We start from the raw sequence: 19,048 nt of genomic DNA, 5'->3' as shown, positions 1-19,048 counted from the left end.
CTCCTTAATGCAACGAGCCACAAGAGCTTTGTGTTTGCAAAAAATCCCGTCAGACACTCATGGGTTTTATCTTTTTTTGATGTAAGATAATATCATCCGTTTAAAAAAAAGTGTAAAAAAAGTGTCAGTTCAAGTTTACAAAAAAACTCTGGACGTTCATCTACGTTTAAGAGTTCAGCAAAAAGAACAATGCCAGTAAATTTCTGGAGAGCAACATGAGGTACAGGATTTTATAGCAATCCTGGGGATCACAAAGCTGCAGTGGGGGAACCTCACTTTTTTTTACACACCATTCTCCAGGCCGTGACATTTCAGGCTCAATGATATGAGGTGTGATAAATGCAAGCCCTCGTTTGAATACAAACAGATTCTTAAAATATTTTAACTAGGACTATAAGTGAAAATAAATTAGGCCAGTGGGACTTAGGGCAAGAATTCAGATTCTGTGGGATTTTCTACGTTTACTGCTTAAGTTAGAAATTACACACGCTTCCAAAGCTTTTTGCTGTGGAAACAAGCACTTAAAATTCATTCTGAAATTAAATCACTTTCTTCTGACTGGCAGCATAAGAATAAACAAAAATCAGTGTATTTGTTCTTAACCACGCCAGAACAGGTGCTGTGTGAACCTCCTCAAGCAGCTATGCTTTGTTTCCCAGCTCCTACTTTGCTTCCATAGGAAATCCAACTTCTTTTTTTCATTTTTCTTTTTTTTTTCCTAACAAAAGGAGAGATGGAGATGCGCAAAATGGAAAACTGTGATCTAACACTGAGTTTCTAATAAATCTACTCATGCTCTTTTCATTGGAATCTCCAGGGAATCATTCTGACTTTGTGCAACTGCACTTGGCTGTAGTTCAGCCTTGGGATCTTTCATAGAATCCCAGAGTGGTTTGTATTGGAAGGGACCTCAAATCCCACCCAGTGCCACCCCTGTCATGGCAAGGACACCTTCCCCTGTGCCAGGCTGCTCCAGCCCCAGTGTCCAACCTGGCCTTGGGCACTGCCAGGGATCCAGGGGCAGCCACAGCTGCTCTGGCAATTCCATCCCAGCCCCTGCCCACCCTGCCAGGGAACAATTCCTAACTTCCAAGATCCCATCCAACCCTGCTCTCCTTCAGCTTAGAGGCCATTTCCCCTTGTCCTGTCACTCCATCCCTTGTGAAATGTCCCTGTCCATAATGTGGGCAGCAATCTCTTAATCAAGCCCATTATCAAATCACTTGGATGCCCAACTCTTATTCTGTTTTATCTGAACGCAACATTGGCAATACATTCCTTTATTAGTTTGATGATTAGAACAATTCCAATGAAGAGGTTTGGGGGAAAATGCAAATCCAGGATTTGTCCAAGGCTCAAGCTACTGCATGAGGTTAATTAGGGGAAGTTGATTCTTCTGATCATAGTGCAGAGGCCCTGGCACAGGGTGCCCAGAGCAGCTGTGGCTGCCCCTGGATCCCTGGCAGTGCCCAAGGCCAGGTTGGACACTCGGGCTTGGAGCAGCCTGGCACAGTGGAAGGTGTCCCTGCCATGGCAGGGGTGGCACTGGATGGGCTTTAGGGTCCCTTTCCAACTCAAACCACCCATGATTCTGTCATTAATAACATACCTAGTTTTTCTATGTTATACCCTCCCCTTTTTAAGTCCATACACTGTCCTAGACTGATTTATGACTGGGTTGGAGGTTTTAAAGTTATTTTTAGAAGCACATGACTTTATTTAAGACTATATTCTGATCTGAGTTCATGTGAAAAGGCAAAGTTGGCTATTTGATGCACACTATTATATCTTTTTCAATGAAGTACAAATACTAATCCCTGAGTACTTCTGGGCAGTTTAAGCTTAGGCAGCATTTCCTTTTCCAAAATAAAAGTTACAATTCAAGAGCAAAATTGACAGCCATGGAATTTGCAAACCAACAGCAATAATATACACATAATATGTTGCATTTAATATTATTTATAACAAGATATCATATGTATTATGGCATATTGTATTCTGCTACATGGATCATATGCTTCAAGCTAATCCTCATCTTCAAAAAGCTGCAATGATTTGAAACTTCAGCATTCAATTTTTTCACTTTATTACCAAATTCATGGTTTAAAATGCGGGCATGAAAACAGCACCATGTAAAACAAACCAGCAAAATGTGAGTGAAACCCTGCCATGACCATACCTTCACTCTTGTTTTAGCTGTGCAGCCTGCCAGGGTTTCCCTCAGATTTAAGGAATTATTTCCCTCAGATATGAGCAATTTTTCCACTCAGATTTAATAAATTATTCCCCTCAGATTTAAAGAACAATTTCCCCCAGATTTAAGGAACTATTCTGCTCAGATTAAAGGAACGATTCCCCTCAAATTTCAGGAATGATTCCCCTCAGATTCAAGGAATGATTCCCCTTGAATTTAAAGAACAATTCCTCTCAGATTTAAGGAATGACTGTCCTCAGATTTCAGGAATGACTCTCCTCAGATTTAGGGAATGATTCCTCTCAGATTTGAAAAACAATTACCCTCAGACTTAAGGAACTATTCCTCTCACATTTAAGGAATGATTCCCCTCAGATTTAAGGAACAATTACCCTCAGACTTAAAAAAAGATTCTCCTCACATTTAAGGAATGATTCCACTCAAATTTAAGGAATGATTCCACTCAGATTTAAGGAATGATTCCACTCAGATTTAAGGAAAAATTCCCCTCTGATTTAAAGAACCATTCCACTCAGATTTAAGGACTTATTTCCCTCTGATTAAAAGAACAATTCCCCTCAAATTAAAGAAATTATTCCTCTCAGATTTAAAGAAAGATTCACCTCACATTTAAGGAATGATTCCCGTTAAATTTAATGAATGTTCCCCTCAGATTTATGGAACAATTCCCTTCAGATTTCAAGACCAATTCTGCTCAGATTTAAGGAACGATTCCCTTTAGATTCAGAGAACGATTCCCCTCAGATAAAAGGAATTATTCCCCTCAGATTTGAACAATTTCTCTCAGATTTAAGGAATGATTCCCCTCTGATTCCAAGGAACGATTCCCCTTAAATTTAAGGAACAATTACCCTCAGATTTAAAGAATAATTTCCCCTCAGATTTAAAGAACAATTCCCCTCAGATTTAAAGAGCAATTCCCCCCAGATTTAAAAAGCAATTCTGCCCAGATTTAAAGAGTAATTTGCCCCAGATTTAAAGAATAATTTGCCCCAGATTTAAAGAAAAATTCCCCTCAGATTTGAAGAAAAATTTCCCCCAGATTTGAAGAAAAATTCCCCCCAGATTTAAAGAACAATTCCCCCCAGATTTAAAGAGCAATTCTGCTCAGATTTAAAAAACAGTTCCCCTCAGATTTAAAGAACAATTCCCCTCAGATTTAAAGAAAAATTCCCCCCAGATTTGAAGAAAAATTCCCCCCAGATTTAAAGAACAATTCCCCCCAAATTTAAAGAACAATTCACCCCCAGATTTAAAGAGCAATTCCCCCCAGATTTAAAAAGCAATTCTGCCCAGATTTAAAGAATAATTTGCCCCAGATTTAAAGAATAATTTGCCCCAGATTTAAAGAAAAATTCCCCTCAGATTTGAAGAAAAATTTCCCCCAGATTTGAAGAAAAATTCCCCCCAGATTTAAAGAACAATTCCCCCCAGATTTAAAGAGCAATTCTGCTCAGATTTAAAAAACAGTTCCCCTCAGATTTAAAGAACAATTCCCCTCAGATTTAAAGAAAAATTCCCCCCAGATTTAAAGAACAATTCCCCCCAGATTTAAAGAACAATTCCCCCCGGATTTAAAGAACAATTCACCCCTAGATTTAAAGAGCAATTCCCCCCAGATTTAAAAAGCAATTCTGCCCAGATTTAAAGAATAATTTGCCCCAGATTTAAAGAATAATTTGCCCCAGATTTAAAGAAAAATTCCCCTCAGATTTGAAGAAAAATTTCCCTCAGATTTGAAGAAAAATTCCCCCCAGATTTAAAGAACAATTCTCCCCAGATTTAAAGAACAATTCCCCCAGATTTAAGAAACGTTTCCCCTCAGACTCCAGGCTGCTCCTGGGCTGTGTGGTGTCCCTGTGATAATGGCATTGTTCAGGAACTTCCAGCAGCAGGGAAACCCAATCTGCCATCAGAGTTCAAGGCGGGTTAATTGCTCTGCCAAACGGGTATCTTTATTTTATGACTCAATTCCCACTGGGAATGCCAAACCTCCCTCTGCCCTGCAAGCGGGAGGCCCACTCCGTTAACAGGAAGAAAATCCACTGATTTTACACAACAACAAAAAAAAAAAAAAAAGAAAGAAGGGCACATTTTGCCTTCAGTTCCATGGAAAATCAGGCACACAAGGTGCGTGACAGGAAAATAGGGACCTGATTGTTCGGTGCCCTCAGGAATGGTGCACAACAGGTGGAAAGAAAATCAGGGAAAACTGACGCAAAGGAGACGCCAAATCCCAATAGAGAAATCTTTCAGCAAGCGTGTCGTGGAAAATGGTATGGCAGGGAAGAGTCTGGGAATGGCACAGGACCAAATCAGTGCCAAAAACTTCCGAATTCCTCCCTTTCTACAGGCCAGGGAGGGAACAGACTCTTGGCTGTGTCACAAAAATTCCAAAATTCCTGTGTGATCTTTTGTTATCAAGCTGAGCTTCCTCCAGCACTGGCTGGTGAAAAGCTCTGCTCATAAATGAATGGCACAATAAAGTATGAAATATTATACATTTAAAACTAAATGAGCAAAAAAACCCTAGTGTTGAACTTAATTTGATTTGATTTAAGGGAAACAAACTTTACTCTGCTATTTGAGCTGGTCTTTAGCACCAAAGGAAGACACAAAATACTGCCTATAAAAAAACACCCTTAAGGAAGAAAAGCACAGCAGCAGCTATTTAATGCACCAACTTTTTTTGTTTTGAAGATAAGAAGTCCTTCAAACATGCACATAAATTAAGGAATGGAAGCTTGAAAGTTAGTAATAAAAATTATGTAAATAATGAAGGAATATGATGTACATACATACATCTACATCTACATCTACCTCTACCTCTACATCTACATCTATATCTATATCTATATCTATATCTATATCTATATCTATATCTATATCTATATCTATATCTATATCTATATCATCTATGTCTATATCTATATCTATTCCTATATTCAGGAATTTAAAGAGCAGGTCTATTGCTCTTAGTATCAAACTCTAGATTATAAGTAAGACATTAACCAAGCCAAGCATTCCTATCCCATCCTACAGTTTCACAAAATCAAGGGATCTGAGTTTTTAAAGGCAAAATGAACTATTGTGACCTCGATATGCAAACTGACAAAATATTTTTGGGTTATGTAGCTGCAGAAAAGATTGAGTATAGGAGATATACAGTGTTAAAATGCATCTAATCTACTGAACAGCACATGGTTTTATAATTTCCTATTTAAATTTCCAATTTCCTGAGAGAAAGGCACCTTTTCTGCAAGGAAGAATCCTTCCTGCACGCCATGGTATTCTCCATCTCCCCAACCAAAATTCCTGAGGGAGGAGGATGGAGTGGCTTAATTTATACAAACTGTTAATACTGGTGACAAAATACTCATTTTTAGCAGGCTAAAAATGTACTGGGAGTGTCTCACCATGCTAAAATACAAAGATTATCATGGAACCATGGAATGGTTTGGGTGGCAAGGGATCTTAAAGCTTATCCCAATCACTCAGTTTTTTAAAAATACACTTTCAGTGGAGAATAAGGGGGATCACCAAGGTGCAAGGAATAACAAAACACAGACAAAAACATCACGAGGACTTAAAAACCAAATTAAAAACCCCCCAGTCCCTAACACAGTTTGTCAATCTCAGCTTGTTTGCCCCTGAAGTGCCATTCCCATCTCCTCCAATTACACACTGGTTTTCCTTAACTCAGGCCTGCATCAGCATCATCCATATTTCAATTCAACTAATCCCAGAGTTTTCAAATAAAATGAGTCTTCATGCCCACTTCCCAAAATTAGAGCTGCAGTTCAGCTTTTCAAAATTCAGCAGTATGAATCTAGAAAAGCACAAGGATAGCACAAGCACCAACGATAGAAAAGACTTTCTTCTGCAAAGCCTTTAGCTGTTTGGAAATTGTTTATTCTCAACTGACATTTTATTTAAATATCCTATTCAGCAGTTATGAAAGGAACCTCAGCCCACATTTCACTTCCACTAAAATTCACCACTTTTGTGTCAAACTTTCCCTAACAATGGCACTTTGTTCTTCTTAAATATTGGGGAAAAGGGATCCATGGTGCCATTTCATACAGAATATATTCCATGCTGCCTTAGTCATGTGAAAATCACATTTTCTGCCAACTAAAATATTGAAACAGGATCTAAGATAGAGAACAAAACTGAAATTTCTATCTCATTCATTTAATTTTAATGAAATGTTTGTGAAACCAATCCAGCCAATTAGGGTATGCAGAAATATTAGAAATAAAAGTATTTCTTTGTTAATCTCAAGCCTTATGAGTGTAATAAGTGTATAATGTGTATATGCACTGTATATATACACATTTTAAGTCTATAATGTAACACTTGTATCACTACACCAGATGCAGCCTCAAAAACAATGGTTTCATTTTAAAACCTGCACTCCCAGGGATGCTCAGAGGAGCCAGAGAAGGTGGAACTGTTTCTGGCAGGGTTAACCTGCTCAGGTGGCATTAGGATAAACATCTGGGAAGAAAAGGTTTCTCAAACTCACAGAAAGACTTTCCATCTAGAGAAAAAAAAACAATGTTTGGGGAGGATTTGAAATTTCAGTTTGAGACATAAAAGTTGCAGTGCTTTTAAAAGTAGCCTGAAAGGACTTTGAACATGAAATCACAGAACAAATATTGATAATTTAAAACAACACATGACATTTTTAGGATTTTTTATTTGGCAATTAGGCCATTGCCATTAAATTTTGGGTACCTACAGGTGAATTCCCCCTTTGCTGTGACCTCAGGGACAGTACAGTGAGCACCAAACACCCCAACCACCATCTGGAGAGCTAATGAACAATCAAGGGATCCCAAATTAAACAACACAACTTTCCCTTAGAATCTTTAGGACAACACTGTCAAGTCCAATCTATTCCCTCAGCCTCCAGAATCAATTTTTCAAACTTTATGACAGGTCTAATAGTTCCCACCTGTTCCTCCTGCCTGACTTTTGACTGGCACGTTCCCAGCCAGGGTGGAAATGCAGACAAAGGCCCCTATTAGGCTCCGGCTGTTTCTCCACTGTGAGGTTGCTCAGCCATTAAATTAATTCCAGCCCCTTTTTCCCCCTTCCATCTCTTCATTTTTTTGGGGGGTTGTGGAAGTTTGGGGAGGTGGAAAAGGGAGATAAAAGTTTGGTCTCCAGTTGGTGGGAGAGGTATGAGAAAATCCGAAGTGGCAGAAGTTAAATGCTGAATTTTTTTGGATAATATACTTAAATTAAACAATTTACAGCAAATTCCATTCATTAAGTTCTTGAGGTGCCTGTATATCTTCAACCATTAAAACTTGGTAAAATCTGAGACAGATTTGGGAGACCCTAACAGAGTCCCTCATGCAATGCCTGATTACATAAAGGAAGTGTTGCAACCTTTTTCTGGGAATCCTGAAGGATCAATAAGTAACTCTTTTTCTTTCAAGCAAAAAAATTATTTTTCCTGAAATGTATTTTCCTTTCATTCAGAACTGGCAATTAGACACAAGAACCACACACATATCCTAACAAATTCATATTGGTTCCTTTGGAAGCACCTTAAAAACCTGACAACTTTTTCCCACAATAAAAATTACCTGATTTTTGCATAAATTTCTAGGGATTTATGAAATGCTATAATTTAAATCTCAAGGTTCTTCACTGAACAGCAAATCACAAGGATTACATTATTCCATTATCCATGACATGAGAGTATTTACAGCACCAACCACAATACCTAAGACAATTATTTTAACTTAATAAAAAATAGGTATTTTTGGAAGATAAATTTCAGATAGATTATTAATAAATTAAGAATTATGATCTGCCTAGGACCATCTTCCTAGCATAAGATATGTAGAGTCAGGACTTGTAGCTTACAACTTACCTGAAAATTAACTATTTAAGACTCATCATGATGGGGGAAATCTTGAAGACCTGTATCTGTGAGCACTTCATTGTATTTGCATTACTTAATATAAAAAACTAACCTTTAAATATATTGAAAAATCAAGACCAATTCTCTTATCTCCCTTGCCTTGATAATTAATCATTCATAAATTGGTCAGATTCTGTTTAGCTTGATCCAAATCACATCCCAAAGCTCTGAATTAAACATTTCATTTCACTGAGATGTTGGAACAAAGTTACTGAGAACCAAAACAAACTGAGGGAAGAAACCTCTTGATTTATTCAATTTTCACCAATTTCTTCACAATCCCCCTTCCAACTCTGTGGGCTGAACATGCTGTGAGCACTAAAAATGAAGAAGCAAATGCCACAAATAACTGAATTTCTATAAAATAACTCTTCATGGCCTCTTATCAAACTGGCAAGTCTCTATCTCTGCAAAAGCCACTGCAAAATCAGCTGCAGGATTAAATCTGGGGGAGAGCATTGGCAAAATCAGACAGCAACATTTTTTTAATGTGTGGATGTTTGAACACAGAGGGAATGGTGTGGAACTGAAATTTGTATTTTTCCATAAATTGCAATTTAGGCTCTCGGGCTGAGAACTGAAGCCATTTTTGTTGGTTAACTCATCAGTGACAGCACTCAAGACAATTTAATCTTGATGAAAGAAAAAAATCCTAAACTAAATTCCCGAGGTTGTTTTTCACCTGTAAAATTAATCTGTAATTTCTGCAGACAAATTAACCCTGATATTCAAAACTAGCTGCCACAAGAATTTCCAGCTGCAGGCTTGGAGTTTCTGTCCTGAAGAGCAACAACTTCCCCAAGACAGTTTTTTCCACCAAATTTCCACTAAACACAACAGTACAGCCTTTGTACACAGACTCCAGGCTGAGATTTAGTAACTGTGATTTTCCTATCACTTAATTCCATTTAAACTCTAATGAAGAACCTTCTCTAAGGTATCCCACAGCTCATTCACAAGGGTCATCTGTGTGATGATGAAAGCACCTCTAGCAGAGCTCTAATCCGTGTTTTAAGAACACAAACCAAGCACTAAAGAGCATTTTAGGGAAATATTCAGCAAAAGAAATGTGAGAAAACAGGAAGGTTAAAAATTAAAGGCACAACGTGCTTGGTGTGAGTCTTCTCAAGTGAAAGGCTGAGATAATAATTTGCACTAGAGAATGTATTTAATCTCCTAAATATGAATATTTATTAAATCAAATTTTCTTACGGTGATGCTCAGAGGAATAAAGATTAAACTCCACTACCAAGCAAAAGGCTGATAGTGCCACTCAGCTTTCCCCACCCTTTATGGCTCAATATTTGATATATTACCAAATAATATCCTGTGAACATAAAGTTCTCCACTTCACGTCCAGTTTCTCTCTGAGCACTGTGTGTCACCAAAATTACGAATTCCCAATCAGAAAATCAACTCAGGATACCCTGCATCCCCATCTTACCCGTCCAGAAGATTCATGGTTGTCGTGGTCACCTCAGTGAAGAGAAGGATCTTGCCCAGCTTCTTGGTCTGCAGATGCTGCTGATAGGTCTTGAGGCTGAAATGCTCTGAGGAGAAGCTCTCCATCTCCGTGATCACGGGCACCAGGGACGGAGCCACCTCCACCTTGGACTCACAGGATGAAACAAACTTCAGGGACACCTTGCTGGATGCCCTCAGTCCCTCAGCATCCACGTTCCCCTCCAGCCATTTCAGGAAAGCAAGATGGATTTCCTGTGGGCAAGGGCAACAAGATGAGAAAGAGAGATCACCCCATGTGAGGACATACCAACGTTCTTCCAAGAATGTTTTTATTCAAGCAATCTTCTACTTCAAAACAGGGAAATTTTTCCTCTTCAAAAACAAAGTTATGTTGCTCATGCTTGACACTGTCCTAGAGTTGAGACCATGATCCTCTGAAGACTAATTAATCTTAATTTTTCTCTGTAGCAGGGTTTGCAGTGTCTTCCTACACTCTGAAGCGTGGAGTGCACACATTCATCTGCATCTTGCAGGTTGCTCAGCGTGCTGAGATCCTCTGCTGGAAGAAACCCTTTAATCCAGCACTAAGTGTTGGATTAAGCCTTTTTCTGACCCAGAGATGGGGCAACTGAGACGTGTTTTAAAAACTTTTATTCCATTTTCAGTCTCATGAGAAGGGTGAGACAATACAGATGTTATAATTCATACCATCACAATCAGAAGCCAATTATTTCCTAATTACAATACACTGTAAGTGTTTCTTGGCCTATCAGCTTTAGCCACACCATGCTGTAGATGCCTTAAAGCCAATCATCTAAAATTACCCCTCGTGGGTCCCACTACAATGCACCTTTCACAGTTCTGTTTCTCCAAAGTATCCAGTCTTATTTGCAAGGCCATCCTTTGAAACTTGTTTCTAGTTCCATTTCTCTCCCAGCAATGTCTGTCCTATTCCATGGCATTTCTGAGTCAGCATTTCTTGTCTCAAGGTTTGCACACAGATGCACTGTGTGAGCCTCCTGCCAGGCTTGGAGAATTCCCTACAAATCCATTTCCCATAACTACAACTCAATCTGAAGGCTAAACCAGCAGTTTAAAAACCCCTTTACTGATTTCTCAGTGGAATATCTGCTAAAGCAGGTCACACCTTCAGCTAAGGGATGATTTACTACTGTTAGTACCCCTGTGGTGACACCCTGAACCAACTGCTCCACATTCACTCTTTCTGGAGGTAACAAATTCTGCTCTGAGAGGTTTGATATGAAATGTTTGCCACAACTTTAGGAACAGCCACAAACACAGATTCTGGGACTTTCTGCTCAGTGTGCAGCTTCAATTTCAGACAGTTAAAGTTGTCTTTTATGTGATAAATGGAACCATAAAAAATTGTGGCTTCAATTTGAGTGGAAATAAGGCACTTCTGATTCTTGCCCTCAAATTTCCAAGAGGAAGAGATCTGATTTTTAAACCAAAAGGGAATGAGGGGTGTGGGTCCTGACCAAACCCACACCCCTCATTCCCACCACTGCTGTATCTGGGAACTGGAATACATTTCCTGTGTGGGTGCTGAAGGCAGGACTGATCTGTCCTGCCCTTGAATGAGATGTGTCTGAGCTCCAGCCCAACTCCTCAAAACCCACAAACCACAAACTGAGAGCAAACTTCCCATAAACAGTTATCTAACCAAGAATTACTCCTCCTTTCCATACCCTACTGTTCTACCTGGAGAAGGAACGAGAGAAGTGCTCCTGCTCCCAACACCTTCCTCTGGATTTCCACCTCCAGATATGACCTGTTCTCAAATTTCACAGCCTCTGCTGCCTGTGCTCTCAGCCCTGCAGCACCAGTGGCACAACAGGACACAAAGAAAATAATAATTTTTCCCAAATTCTATTAAGCACTTGGTTCCAAGCCTCAAGACTGAGAGAAACTCAGCAGCTAAATTTTAGCTACAGAGAAATTACTCCTCATATCTTGCTTTCCTAAAGCCCCCCCCTGAATATTTTCTGCCTGAACTCTTGGATAAAATATCTTTAAATATTTCCTTTCCCCCCCTTTTCTATTTTCTGCTCTGCATCATAAATGATGATGTGATGATGATTAAAGATTTTGTGAGCATTTCTTTGACTTGCACCTTCACTCAGAGCTTTGACAGAATAAATAAATTCCTTACACATTATCCTCCTTGTTTTACATACCCACAGTAACTGATTGGCTGTAACTGATATTTAGAAAAATTACAGCTTTCATTTCTGTCAGGGAGAACATGGAAAAACTGTGCTTAATCAGAGAGTGTTTTCCTATCGCTTTCCAAACACAGAAATTCACTCAGCAGCACTGGATGTGCAAGTTCTACACACAGAAAAAGAATTTTAACTCAGCTTAGGCTGGGTTTACAGTCTGACAGAAATTAAGTTACAAAATAAAGGTGATTAAAGTGTGATGGCACCGTAAATAAATAGTGAAAGTGCTTGAGGCTGTGTCAGAAATGATGATGTGTTTTTGCCACAGAATATTTTCTGGAAAGAACAAAACAGCACCTATTTCTGTCTGCTGTTCCATTATTACAAATGTGCCACACAATTCCAACCACTTACTCTCCTGAGCGTATTATTTTAAGTGATTTTTCCCCATAGATTTTAGGCAAACTTCTTGTTTTCACTGCTTCTAACACATCCTGAACCATTTAAGAATTGTTATATGTGTATAATTCTCAAGCTAATTTCCCCCGTAATGTCCATGTGCTTACTGAAATGATCAAAAATACAAACACATAATCAAGGATGGGGATTTTTACAAATTCCTAAGAAAATATGGGTCTAGGTGTTTAACAAAGTTTCAAGTACTGATCACAATAGAAAAATTAATTTTTACTGTAAGAACTTCCTTCCCACAACATTCCAGGAACAGGGATGCTGAACATCCCACAATTATACTGGCACAATAAAAATAACATTACTGGATAACGAAATGAACTTATATGCAAAGTCAGGGTTAAATCCTGCTCCAAGCCCCCTGAACAGGAACACAATCCTGTCAGAACGGTGGGATTTCAGCCCAGGATCCAGCTGGAATTGCCAAGCTCTCTGTTCCAGCAGCATCTGCCGTTCTGCAGCAGCCTCTGGTGGCCACAGCCACGAGAGGAGCTGGCTCAGGAACCTCCTGGACACCTCTGGGAGAGCCCAGGCACCCAGCACAGGGCAGGGAGCAGCCAAACTGCTGGAATCCCTTCCTGGGAATCCTGGAAGATGCTGCTCCAGGATTTAAAGGATTCTGGAGTCCCAGAAGCTGCAGCTGTTCGGGCTCTGACAGGATCTGCAGCGACTCATCGTGGAAAATCTGCATTTCACAACCGACCAGTGACTGCTGTGTACATTCAATAACTCAACTGCTCGCAGGGTGGCACAAATAAATTCTGAAACTGTTTTGGGCAGAACTGAAGCTAAGCTAAATTCAATTTTTCATGAAGTATGGAATCCCAGAAGGGTGTGGAAGGGATTTTAAGGATCATCCAGTGCCAGCCCTGCCATGTCAGGGACACCTTCCACTGTGCCAGGCTGCTCCAGCCCCAGTGTCCAACCTGGCCTTGGGCACTGCCAGGGATCCAGGGGCAGCCCCAGCTGCTCTGGCAATTCCATCCCAGCCCTGCCCTCCCTGCCAGGGAACAATTTCATCCTAATATCTAATTTAATTCTATTCTCCTCCATCCTAAAGCCATTATCTCCTATAAAACTGCGGAGTTCTTCTTCCAGTCACACTTTTCAAGTGTACATTCCCTAATGCAAAGATATTCCCTTCTTTTCCAAAGTAAGAATTACATTTCTCATCCCAACTAAAAAGCTCAGTGACAACAGAGTCACTCAGTTTTTCAGTTAAAATATTCATCTATAAGTTTAATGTTTATAGGAAGAAAATGTTTCTAACCTGTATTTTAAATGGTAAAAAATGTAATTTTAATGCATTCTAAAGAAAAGTCACTAAAAGCAGAAAAGCACTGCACCAACAGAAACCACCCAACACCTCTCACATTCCAAAGCTCAACTGAAATCTTTTGAAGAGAAGCAAGGAGAGATTGGGAATTTCTCAGGGACACACCAGGAGAACAGACACTGTCACACTGAGAGTGGCACTGAATGAAAAGCTCTGAGCAAGAAGGGAGATGCAGAGGACAGTAATTCCCAAAATTCCCAGAAATACAAAATTCAGCTACTGCACACTCCCCACTCATCAGCACAAACTGTGGCAATTGTAACATGAAGAAGGAAGAGCAAAAGCTGATTTTATTAATGATTTCACATCGGCTTTCTGTGATTTTAAGAGTTTGGTCAGGTGTGTGCAGAAATGCTCCGTAACAGAAGTTTGCTTTTGCTGTTTAAAATTGTTTTTAATTTCATAATCATTAAGTTTCACTTTTCCCCAATGCTCACTTAGAGGCTGAGATTGAACAACAAGGAGGGAAGAGGGAGACAAAAACCAGCTGCATCTGGAGCCTTCTCTGCTGTAGTATAAAATAACACAAAATTACAGCTCCTGACGGAGAAGATTTTATTTGCACCTGGGCTCTGTCAAACAATGAGAGTTCTGCACTGAGCACACCCAGTTATAATGGTTAAAAATAAACCCAAATCCAAGACTTTATTCTTACAATCTGTTTATATGGGCAGGATTTGGATGTGGTTTTTTATTTTTATCTGCATGTTCATGCACACAGATAAATGCAATTTAACTGGGCAGATTTGGGAGCTGCTCTTTCCTACCATAGGCCTGAAACTCCCCATCAATGGAATTCTTTGTTGAGACAAAATTCACTCACAGCCTAAATTCATTTGGTTCCTATTAAATTCCATTTTAATTTGGTTCCTATTAAAAGCATGGAGGCGAAACGAAACGAAAGCTAAAAATACAATGCCATAAAATAAACATTTTCCATCAGCTCCCTCCTCTCCTGTGAGGGAAAAGGAGAGGATTTGAGCCATGATGCTCTACCTGAACACTCAATATTGGGATTAAAATATTGTACCTGAACACCCAATACTGGGATTAAAATATTGTACCTGAACACCCAATACTGGGATTAAAATATTTGACTTCAGCTGTGCTTGTGAAGCGAGGCCAAATATTCACTTTCTGGAGACACAGAACATGATTTAAAACCTTTTTTTCCTCCTCTGTATAGAATCTAAATGATTTTCAATTAACTACCTTTATTTTTGAGAAGTTTCCAGTTGATGCACTGATTCATGTTTTATCAGCTGAGGGAGTATTAAATCCCTTTTAAAAAATATATATATATGTATGTATGTATATATATCTACACACAGACACAAAACCATATATATATATATTTATATATATATATTTATATCTTTATGCTTATTTTTTGAACTGCAAGCAAGTGAGGATTACACAGGCATAAGGCACCCAATTTTTAGAGGAGCCTGTCTGAAGCAAAACCAGACATCACACCTCCAACTGGACTAAAATCTGCTTTTTTTTTTTTTTTCCAGAATTTCCTGCTCCCAAAGGAGTATTACACAATTCAAATAGGATCTCCAATGTATATATTTCATCCCTATGGATTCTCTGTTAGCAGTGATAGGAAAGGAAATATTTTAATGAAGGGTTGTCCTTGGCATTCAACTTGAAATATAAAAATTCACACTCTTACAGACAAAAAATATCTCCATGTGCTCCTTGTCTTACACAGCTTTGCTCAACAGCCTTGAAGGTGTTAAATTTAAATTATTCACTGGAGAGCTTCCATAGCATCTCTTGGATCCAACAGAAACAGTATTTAACATGACCAAAAATGTATAAATATACCAACATACATATATATATATATATAAACATATTTTACATATATATATTTCAACATATAAATATATTTACTTACTGTAAATATACACAATATGCAGGAAAAATGATGTTATCTACTGTCCTTATTAATTTCAAACCCCACCTTTTAACGGGGTTTTGTAAAATGCTATATGTTAAGTTTACTACTTCAACTTTTCATTAAAATGCATTGTTTTCCCTTAAAAGCAAAATAGAACAACTTTTCCTGTAGGAAAAATCTGAAAAAATGAAAGGGGAAAAAAAAAAACAGGTGCAAAAATTTGATATAGAGAAATAAGGAAAGATTATATCTTGGGGATCACAGAGAAAGTGGAGAGGATGAGGAATGAGTATTAGATCTCATTAGATAATAATAATTATTAATAATAGTAATAGGAGTAATAATAAAAATAGTATAATAATAATAATAATAATAATAATAATAATAATAATAATAATAATAATAATAATATAAAACCACTTTCAATGCTGATGTCATTAATATTTAATAACATTCCCAAACTGCACATTCACACCCAGACTTAAGGAAGTGCCAGCCTGGAGATGGATTTTCTAACAACTGGAACAAAGGGAGCAAACAGAACTTTCAAACACAAAAACCTCTTTTACAACACATTCAGAATCTGGCAATACACAAAGTACTCAAATTAATCCAGTTTTTAGGAAGTTTTTAGAAAACTCCTTTAATAATAACTATTTACCATGAATTTCAGGCCATTATTTTCACCAGTGGTGTTTTTGTTCACAGGGTAAAAACCTTTTAAATCCCCATTTCTCCACTCCCTCCTTTCCCCATGGCCTGAAGAACTTCATAAAGATTTTATTGTCCTACAACTGAGGCACATTTTCATTTCATGTTCTCATGAACTGGAGTTACTTGGCTGGTACTTGCTGTGCATTCCCAGGATTCTGCACAGCCTGGAAATCTGTTTCAGTTTATTAATAATATTTTTATATTTCCTAAACTGAGACAGGGTGCAAAGCAGGAGATTTGGACTGCACAAAGCACAGCAGAACATTTAGAAAGATGGCAGGGTTGGTCACTTTTTGAATTTCCAACCAATCTGATTTTTGGGAGTCTCCAGAGGTTATTTTGGGTTTGGGCTGAAGAGAGGCAGAAAAAGCTCATCATTTCTGAAAGATCATTCCAGACACTTAGTCAAGTGCCTTATTTTTGTCTCCACTCTTCAGAGTGTTTTTAAAAACAAGTATTGCATTACATAAACACAGTGGATCCATTTTCCCAACTGATATGTGGAATACTTCATCCAAAAAAGGGAAAGATTTTTAACAAAGTGCTGCAAGGTATCCTTCTCCTCTTTATTGCAGCCCCATCTCTTTGAACACGAAGCATCTTAGATTTCAACCCATTCCTGGACTGCTCATCCAGCAACTGCTCATAAATCCCTGCCTAAATCTGAATCCAAAATTAAATTTAGCTTTAAAAAGCACCGTGTGTAGGCAGAAAATTCATTTATCCAATGGGCAGCAGCCCATCCTGGGAAAGGGGCAGCAGGGCCCAGGTCAGGATTCAGTGACTGATGAAAAATAAGTCAGAATGTTAATTTTTGTAGAGAAAAAGAATGAAAAATGAGAGTAAGTAGGTTAAAAATAGTACATTAAGGAAATTAATTATGGTCTTCACAGGAAGTTTGTTCTATCTGCATCTCTCCTGGCTTCAGCAGAGAGTTCCACTTGGGAACTGGGGTCCCAGGAGAAGGATGGGAAGAGGTAAATAGGTTAAAAAAATACATAAAGAAATTCATTTTGGTCTTTACAGTGTTTGTTTTAACTGCACCTCTCCTGGCATTAGCAGAGAGTTCCACTTGGGAATTGGGATGCCAGGAGAAGGATGGGAAGAGGTAAATAGGTAAAAAAATAATACATAGAGAAATTAATCATGGTCCTTTCAGCAAGTTTGATTTATCTGCATCTCTCCTGGCTTCAGCAGAGAGCTCCACTTGGGAACTGGGGTGCCAGGAGAAGGATGAGAATAGGTAAATAGATTAAAAACAATACATAACTAAATTAATTATGGTCTTTACAGCAAGTTTGTTTTAATTGCACCTCTCCCGGCTTCAGCAGAGATTTCCACTTGGGAATTGGGGAGCCAGAAGCAGGATGGGAATAACAGGTAAATAGATTGGGAATAATAGGTAAATAGGTTAAAAATAATGCATAAGGACATTAATTATGGTCTTCACAGTGAGTTTGTTTTAACTGCATCTCCCCTGGCTTCAGCAGAGCATTCCTTGGGAATTGGGGTGCCAGGAGAAGGGTGGGAAGAGGTGCTGGAGGTTTGCTCAGCACAAAGCAGCTCTGAGGGGAGGAGGCTGTAAGGTGCATCCCAGATTTTGCTTCCTCTCCTTCCTCGGCTGCAGCAGAACAGTCTGGAAACAATCTTCCCAGCAGCTGCTCTCATCAACAAACTGTTTATTGTAAGAAAGTGCCTGGGTCAAAGGCTAAACGTCATCCAGAACTGAAAGCATAGCTGTAAAAAAAAAAAAAAAAAAAAAAAAAACACAAAAAAGCCTAAAAAAAATCCTGGGGCCGTCCATGCATGTGGAGAAAAAAGCCCATGACATTGGGAAGGGAACCATATTCCATCTGAAAGGCCAACAGTCCACGGAAACAAAAATTCCTTAATTTGATGGAGCTGGGGTTTAGGACCCTGAGCTCGTTTCTTGTGGCTGATTTTGAGGCCTGCTCGAGGTTTCTGCTAAAAGCAGAATTTACAGCTCAGTCTGGGTCTCGTGGTGAAAAAGAGCAAAGTGGAGTTGCGTTAAAATATTCTAAAATGTTTTATTAGTGCACATACAACAATAAAAGAAGGACTTCTCTAATTTATCACAAATGCACCGTCGGCGCGTTACACAAAAATCCAAGTATCAGTAAATGATCAAATTTTATTTTAAAGCACAGGACACTAAAAATCACAGGGCAAAATCTCATTTACCAGCAGCTTTGAATCTCAGAAATTCAGGAGTGCACAGCAGCTCTGAGAGAGGAACTGGTCCCACACCTGTAATTGGGACACGTTTGCTGCCCCAGGCCATAAATCTGATTTTAGGGGAAAGGACCCAGAGGAACAAGGTCCACCTTTGACACAACATCACCACCAAACACTTCACCAAAAGGCTGATAAATCAGACTTCTGCCAGGTGGTGATTTATCCTACCAGAAAAAAGGTGTGAGAAATTACGGGTCGGGCGTTTAATTCTTGGTGACACCTACTTTGTAACAAAATTGTTATTTTTTTCTGAAGGAAAAGTCTACAGTAAATTAGACCTATGTGCAACTGGGCTAAAAATAAGCCTAGGCAGAAAGGAAAAGACATTCCACTTTTGCACAAAAATCTGAGCGTGATGCATATTAAAGTGGGTTGATTTTTCTTTTTTAAATGATATAATCAAAGTCATGTTTGGAAGCATAAATTGAGATATAAATCTAACCCCAAATGCTGTACACGTATATATTAAATTACTCTCAAAAGTATTCTGTATGGACTAAGAAAAAAAAAAAATACAGAAGAATTTTGTTCTCAGCTAATAGGGCAATAAATTAGATGC

At 38.7% G+C, this 19,048-nt stretch overlaps 1 protein-coding gene across 6 annotated transcripts in view; it reads right to left on the bottom strand.

Annotated features, from left to right (window-relative positions):
- Positions 1-19,048, bottom strand: part of HLCS (holocarboxylase synthetase) — a 118,075-nt gene that overhangs the window by 68,590 nt on the left and 30,437 nt on the right. For all 6 annotated transcript variants that reach the window (XM_064406565.1, XM_064406571.1, XM_064406587.1 and 3 more), the window contains one exon: positions 9,601-9,872. In XM_064406565.1, the coding sequence (XP_064262635.1) occupies positions 9,601-9,872 (272 nt within the window). The remainder of the gene's footprint in view (positions 1-9,600; positions 9,873-19,048) is intronic.

The sequence above is a fragment of the Passer domesticus genome, chromosome 2, assembly GCF_036417665.1.
Source record: "Passer domesticus isolate bPasDom1 chromosome 2, bPasDom1.hap1, whole genome shotgun sequence".
Classification (NCBI taxonomy): domain Eukaryota; kingdom Metazoa; phylum Chordata; class Aves; order Passeriformes; family Passeridae; genus Passer; species Passer domesticus.
This window is presented reverse-complemented; position numbering and strand designations above follow the sequence as displayed.